The following is a 6,961-nucleotide window of genomic DNA, read 5'->3' on the forward strand; positions in this document are numbered from 1 at the left end:
TGCTCTTGGGGCAAATGTTCAATGCAACACGGAGCTATAGGGCTGGATGCTTGTGCTGTGTAGAGCTGCCTCATCCTCCCCAGGCTTCACATCTATGCAATGAAACCCCTGAGGGTGAGGTGCGATCATACCTAAAACATTTTGAGCAGAATTGGTAAGAAGCCCCTGGTCTGTCGGGAAGCGAGGGAAGGGCACAGCTCAGGCATTCTCAGTCCGCAGCCTCCGGGGCTCTGGCGATGCCACCACAGCACTGCCACAGTTCGCCCCCACCAGCATCCCTCTCTGTGGACACGCGTGGGGGTTTTTGGTCTGGTTTTGGGGCGTTGTTTTCACCCCAACCGGCGCGCAGGGCGCTGCGCTGCAGAGGCCGCCCGGCGCCCCCCGCCCCTCCCCGCTCCCCGCCCCAAGATGGCGCCGCCGCCCGGAAGTGGCGCTGAGGCGGCTTCCGGTGGCGCCCGTCCGCCATGGCCGCGACGCGGCTGGAGCTGAACCTGATGCGGCTCCTGAGCCGGTGCGAGGCGCTGGCGGCGGAGCGGCGGGACCCCGAGGAGTGGCGGCTGGAGAAGGTGAGGCGCGGCCCGGCCGCGGGGGGATGAGCTCCGCGGGAAGGGGGGGGCGGCCGGCCGGGAAAAGCGCGGGAGCCTCCCGGCCCTCAGTCCCCGCAGCAGCGCGGTTCGGCTCCTCGAAATAAACTGAGGCAGGGAGTGCTGCGGAGTGTTAGAACTCCCAGCTTCCTTCTCAGCCGCGCAGCAGCCTCTGCGAGACAGAATATTTCCCCTTAATGCTGTCCTTAAATGCTTTTTTTTCCTCAGTACGTGGCGGCTCTTGAAGACATGCTCCGAGAGCTGAAGAAGCAGTCCAGGTGAGTCGCTCTGAAATCCTGGGGCGGGCAGGTGCCTTCTGTGGTTTTGTTAGTGTCTTACCTCTAATAAGACAGACAAAACCCTCAAACACCGCAGTAATGTTTACGCTTTCCTGTGGAAATACCTGTCAGTGAGGGAGAAGCTGCCCACAAAGCAGCTACGACAGAGTCCTGCGAGGAACTGGGCAACTGTCATGTTCTCGGCCACGTTTCCCTGCACGTCAGCCTTGGCCCTGGGCACTGCCCCTGCCCCAAGCTGTCAGTGCCTTGGAAAAGGGGATTACAGGGGGTAGCAAGCATGAGGCTACTTCTGCTAAGTGTTTCTTTGAAGAACCATGTTTTAGGTTTTTTATTCTGTTTTATCTGCACACAGAAAATACTGATGATTTCTGGTTTTTGTGTTACTGTTTTTCAATTCCAGTAGCAGGCCAGCCCCAGAACTGCTGAATGAATACTCTCGGAAAGTGGACTTCCTAAAGGGACTTTTAGAAGCTGAAAAGTTGGTAAGATCTATCAGTTCAGCTTGAAAAGAGTTTTCTGCTTATATTCGCCTTATTGACTGGTTCCTATGTTTGCCTTGATCTGATGTCTCAAAATAACACTTGTTAAATCTTATCAGGCAGTCTTTATAAAAACATAAATACATTGTATTTCCACATTTTGTTGAAAGGGGGTATTTTGTGAGATCTGAAACTTGTTTCCTCCTTTTTAAACGCAAAGTACATCTTGTCTACATCCTTCTCACTTCTTTGATGTGAGATACAGGGGCGGGTGCTGTCCTTTAGGTCTAAGGTCTCTTGGATGGTACCGTGTGTGTCTGGAGAGCTATGAAATGCCAATAAGCTGTACCACAATTAGCACAGCTGCAGTCGGTGTCATTGCTCAGACTGATTTCACTGTTTGGTGGGAAGCAGCTGTGGAAGTGCTCCCTGCCTCCTTGCTGGTCACACACCTCTCAGGTGGCCTCTCGCTGCAGAATGGGACATTCATGACTTTTTATTACTTCTTCCCACTCACAGTCTTCATCAACTGAAAAGGCTCTGGCAAATCAGTTCTTGGCCCCTGGACGTACCCCTACAACAACCAAAGAGAGAACCCCAGCTACTAAAACAGTTCATCTGCAGACAAAGGCTCGTTGCACAGGCAAGATGAGGAGTGAGCTGCTTGGTACAGTATGTTTTGGTGCTGCTGCTTCTTTACTGCTACTTTATGGATTGTCTCTTGTTGCATTCAGCTGCCTTATGCAGCTGTGCCTCAGATGTGTCCCAAGCTGGGTGGGAGTCATCTTTTTCTAGTTTGGATAGTCTAAATACGGGGCATAGGCACTCTGCTAGGCCTGGAGGACTGTCTTTTGTCACTGGCCCTTTGTAATCTTCTGTTCTGTTTCTCTTTCCACCTCCCAGGACCCCTTGGCTATCGATGGTAAGTTTAATCTGTTGTTTTCTCGAACTTTAGTTAAGCCGAGTCTTGCAGGGAGAGAAAGAGGAAGGTCAGGTATTTAAGATTGGCTAAAATAGACTTTTAATTTAATGGCTCACTTCTTTTCAAGATGGCAGACTTTAGAAACAAACAAAACCAAAAACCCTAACAGATGAAAGCTTAAGTGTTGTTAGCAGTATGGTAGCAGGGACTTTCAGGAACCTCTTTTTCTAGAATTCATATAGAAACAGACATTCTAATTATGGAATTAACAGGAACAATTTACCTTTATCGTTGCTCCTGTTCTGTTCTGAGCGAATAATGTGATTTGAGGTGCTTAGAGTAGGCGTTGTTCAGTTCCTCTTAAATATACAGCCATGTTAGACATGTAGGGAACTGGTAGGAATTAATTTGTGGTTTCCATAGCTACTGTTGCAGTGGCTGGAACTAGGCCAATCTAACGTGCCCTGAAAGAGAACACCAAGACACATGGGTTTAAACTGAGCCCTCAGGCATATGATTCATCTGGGTTTTTTTCTTTCAACCATACTTTGAATGTTGAGTGTTGTGCTTTCCCTGTGGAAAGCAGGTAGGCATTTGAAATCCGTAGTCCTTGGGTAGAGGGCCAAGTAGCATTTGGACATCTGAAAAATGGTTGCGTGAGACTTTATAACATGCTAAAAGACAAATTTAACTCTTTTTCCAGATTCTGAGGAGTTAAACATAAGGAAGCGGAGGTAAGTAAAAATTTCTCATTCAGATGAATTGGGAACAGTTGGGAGCTGCTTTCCTTTAAATGACACAGATTTGGGTCAAGTGCCTGCTGGTCAAAACCAAAATGTAATGACTTCAGCTGACTGAACTGTTCTTGTTGTCTTGTCAGAGCTGCACAATATTGGGAAACCTTCACAGATTGACCCACCAGGAAGTACAAATCCCTTTTTTTTTTTTTTTCCTTACGCTCTTGCAGAGGCCTGGCGTCTGATGAGAAGCAGTCAGCAGTCGAGCTGGATGCTGTGTTACAGCACCATCAGGATATGCAGGAGAAGTTAGCTGAAGAAATGTTAAGTTTGGCTCGCAGTCTCAAAAACAACACTCTGGCTGCGCAGAATGTGATAAAACAAGATAACCAGGTAGCGCATGTTAAAGTGCTAACCCCTTGATTTTGCAACCCAGAAGGTCAAAGTGCTCGTATGTTAAATACTGTGCCTATAGCTTGATTCCAGCTCAGATTAGAGTGGGGAGAACTTGTCTGCTTCTGTAGTGCAGTTGAGCCTTTTCTCTGTTGGAGGAAATAGCAGTCAGAAGCTTCACATCTGAGTTTGAACCCGTTTGTTCTCTCTGTTCCCAGACGCTCTCGCATTCTCTCAGGATGGCAGACCAGAACTTTGAGAAGCTCAAGGATGAATCTGACCGCCTCGAACAGCATGCAAAGAAATCCGTCAACTGGCTATTATGGATAATGTTAATTGTAGTTTGTTTTATATTCATCAGCATGATTCTCTTTATCAGGATTTTCCCCAAACTGAAATGATTTTTTTAAAATTTTATTTAAAACTGCCAGAAGTGCAGTTGGAAAGCTCAGCTGGTATGGTAACTGTCAGCAATCCATTTCTTTGCCACCTTTCATGTCCTTAAAGAGGTTGTCCAAGGCCTACCCTTGCATCTCTTTCTTGTGTAGTCACTGGATTCAGTGAAGGGTTTCACAGGGAAGGCTTTCTATGCTTGGTTGCTTTTTTTACCTAGTGAATATTGTTGCCTGTTGAGGGAAGAACTGGGATAAAGATGGCAATTTAGGCTGAGCTGCTAACAAGTTCTTTAGTGGACAGATACAGCCTGCTGTGGCAGATGTTACGACTCCTAAAAGGTGTTTACTCAATAGGAATATAACAGTTGAAGTCTTACAATTTTTCCTGCCTTTGTAGCTTTACTGTACTGAACGGACCTTGCTGCCAACAGGGTATTTAATTACAAAGTTTTCCCCATACAAGGCTGTAGGGTGTAGGAGGAGAACGCTGCCAGTGAGCTGCTTGCCTGGCTCAGATTCAGAGTATCAACAGGTAAAACTATTCTCAGATTCAACTTTTTCCCAGATGGGTATTTGGGACTCTGGACTTTGCAGTCGTCTTCAGTTTATAGAGTTTCTATAGAAGGGCTGAAGTTGTTCGCTGTTGCAATATTTGCTTCCATTTTTGTATGTGCAAATGTTCTCACTTAACTCATTGTCTGTTGTGTTGGTGCTGTGGCATCAAGAAAACACTGTGACCCTGGCATGGCAGGACGGTACACACAGTACTCTGCATGGCATAGACCTCACCTGTACAAACATTTTTTTGCTACGAGGGCAAAGGAAGCTGGTGTCTTCAAGACAGAAATAATACAATAAAAAAAATTCAGCCTTTACCTTTTGAGAGAAGTTATTCTGGTCAAGAGCATGTCAAAATTGTATTCTTAAGAGGTCACTTAATACAGCAGAGGTGAAAAACTAGAATTATTTTTAAAGCACTGCTACTGCTAGAAAGAGCCTGCAGTAAAGCAAGGTTTGTTGTGGCAGTGTAAGAGCCGTTTTTAAGTGCTTGTGATAAGCTAAAAGCAAATCATTCCACATCTGTGCTGTTGTTTCTGGAGTCTTACTATGGAAAAGGGTTGTTCAGGTGTGTGCAGTTTCACACGGAGGACGGGAGGAGCAGCAGATGACTCCCAAGTGTTGTTTTGCCATTTCTATTCCTGTTCTGAAACACTAGATGGGGTGTTTCAGGCCGGTCTGTCGGGTGATCTCTGCAGCAGCACTGGGGGAGAGGAAGGTGGCGGGGGGGGGGGAAGAGCTGTTTGTCACAATTGAGCTCTTAAGAATATCCGACTGCTTCTTTGAACGCATCCCAAAGTAGCAGGCTCTGTTTCAGAATTGTTCTTTGTTCTTTACAAAAATAGCTGTGTTAATGAGGACAGTTCACATTTTTTACGTAAGGTATTTTTGTTTGTTTGACAGGATGTTTGCAATTTAGTATGCCATTCACTTATGGATTATCAAACGAGTGGTTATACCATAAGTACAGCTTTTTCTTCTCATCTCTGTGATAACGCTTATTCTGTTTGTGCAAACTTCTTACTGACCTTAAACTTTAGAGAAATGTATTGTTGTAGTAATCCATTTATGGACATTCCTACTTTTCCCAGAAGTTTTTCTTCAGCTGTAATGTTTGACATTTTACTGTGCTTCATTAGTGAATGCTGCATCACCAAATTATTTTTTAATTCTAATTGTTTACTACTTTCCCTGCAGGCATTTCAGTGCTGAGCTCTTCTCTTAGAGCAGAGGTTGAATGTAGTGCTGAAATGTTTTTTTTGTGTGAGAGATACTGGAATGATACAACATTAATGTTTCATCGTTTATAACATTTTCTCCTTTATTACTTGAAATAAATATTTTTTTTCTAGCTTGCAAAAGACTTGGTGCATCGCTGCAGACAAGTTTAAAACTGAATTTCGCTATCAGCCGTGTGTTGGCTATAACTTTCAGGCACTTAGAAGTTCAACTGGAAAAACCTCAGAGGGAACTATTGATAGCTTGCCTCCAAGAACATATCTACTCCTCCAAGTCAACAGCAATTCCTTTACAAAAGAGCCTGCTAGGAAATCAGTTCAGAAACACGTGCTATTTAACTTTTGACCGTTGACATTTCATGGGTGTTTGTTATTTTGAAGGATGAACTGCCAGAACGGGGATTGAGTCCTGTAAGTCCCGACACCTTTCATGCTATCTCTCCTGACCGTTGAGCGCTGTGCCTCCAGCACTGCACTGAGCTGCTGGTTGCCTCTGACCCGGTGGAAGAATGTTACCTTCTGCCCTGGCAAACCAAACGGATTAATTGCCTCAGTGGCCAGCAATCTCCCTGCACACAATGGCTGGTTTGTCAATTAGCAGTTGCAGTCTTAGCTTTTTCTTGAGTTCATTTAGTAAGTACAGTCATTCAAAAAACACTTTGAAGATCGGTGCCAGTAGTATTTGGAATAAACCATCCCTCACGCCTTTGTGGCATTTCATAGATGGGGTGACAGTTTTTATTTCTGACTGAGGTATGGGTGGTGGAGGTTGTATGATCTCCTACTTTGAGCCCTCAGCTCCATTTTGTAGCGTGGGTCTCTGATGTGCTTCTCTCTACAGAATAATGATATATAGAAATAGCTTTCTGTGAGAGTTGCAAACATTGTGAAGTGAGAATTGCTTAACTTTCCCAAAAGCTTGAGAAATCCGGATAGAGAGATGTTTATCAGGCAGAGGGCTGGGCCTTGGTTGGCTTCTTGGCAGGCTACCTACTTTCAGACAAGAAAGAAAAAAAAAAAAAATCTTGGAGACTTGGGTCATGTCAGGCCGGTGAATGCACCGTTTCTGAGCCTGGCAGCGAGAGTAGCTATGGGTCAGTCTAAGCTTTTCTCCCAAATAGTCTTGGTGACAGAGACTCCTTATATCGTAATACTGAATGTTTCAGTGGTGTCCTTAGTCACACCTAGATTTGTGTTTCGGAAGGATTGTTTAGGATGAAGGAATGGCAGGAGCAGAACGTGGTGTATGATGGCTGGGTAATCTCAGTTTGGGTTGGGTGTATGTTCCCCAGGCTTTACTTTGCAAAGCCTCTGTGGATCAGACTTTTAGAGGCTGTGAGCAGCTTTCCAAAACTG

The 6,961-nt window shown here is 45.3% G+C and overlaps 1 protein-coding gene across 3 annotated transcripts; it reads left to right on the forward strand.

Moving 5' to 3' along the window:
* Positions 1 to 429: 429 nt before the first annotated feature.
* Positions 430 to 5,722, forward strand: USE1 (unconventional SNARE in the ER 1). Of its 3 annotated transcripts, none has more exons than XM_074928152.1 (8): positions 430 to 566; positions 813 to 862; positions 1,287 to 1,365; positions 1,882 to 2,034; positions 2,266 to 2,284; positions 2,988 to 3,018; positions 3,252 to 3,414; positions 3,633 to 5,722. In XM_074928152.1, the coding sequence occupies exons 1-8, from the start codon at positions 465 to 467 to the stop codon at positions 3,813 to 3,815; spliced, it is 780 nt and encodes a 259-aa protein (XP_074784253.1). In that variant the 5' UTR covers positions 430 to 464; the 3' UTR covers positions 3,816 to 5,722. The 3 variants fall into 3 exon arrangements, with proteins under 3 accessions (XP_074784253.1, XP_074784254.1, XP_074784255.1); XM_074928153.1 differs by having other exon boundaries at positions 444 to 566; positions 1,284 to 1,365; XM_074928154.1 differs by lacking the exon at positions 2,266 to 2,284 and having other exon boundaries at positions 444 to 566; positions 1,882 to 2,038.
* The last annotated feature ends 1,239 nt before the right edge of the window (positions 5,723 to 6,961 follow it).

The sequence above is a fragment of the Athene noctua genome, chromosome 27 (assembly GCF_965140245.1).
Source record: "Athene noctua chromosome 27, bAthNoc1.hap1.1, whole genome shotgun sequence".
Lineage (NCBI taxonomy): Eukaryota > Metazoa > Chordata > Aves > Strigiformes > Strigidae > Athene > Athene noctua.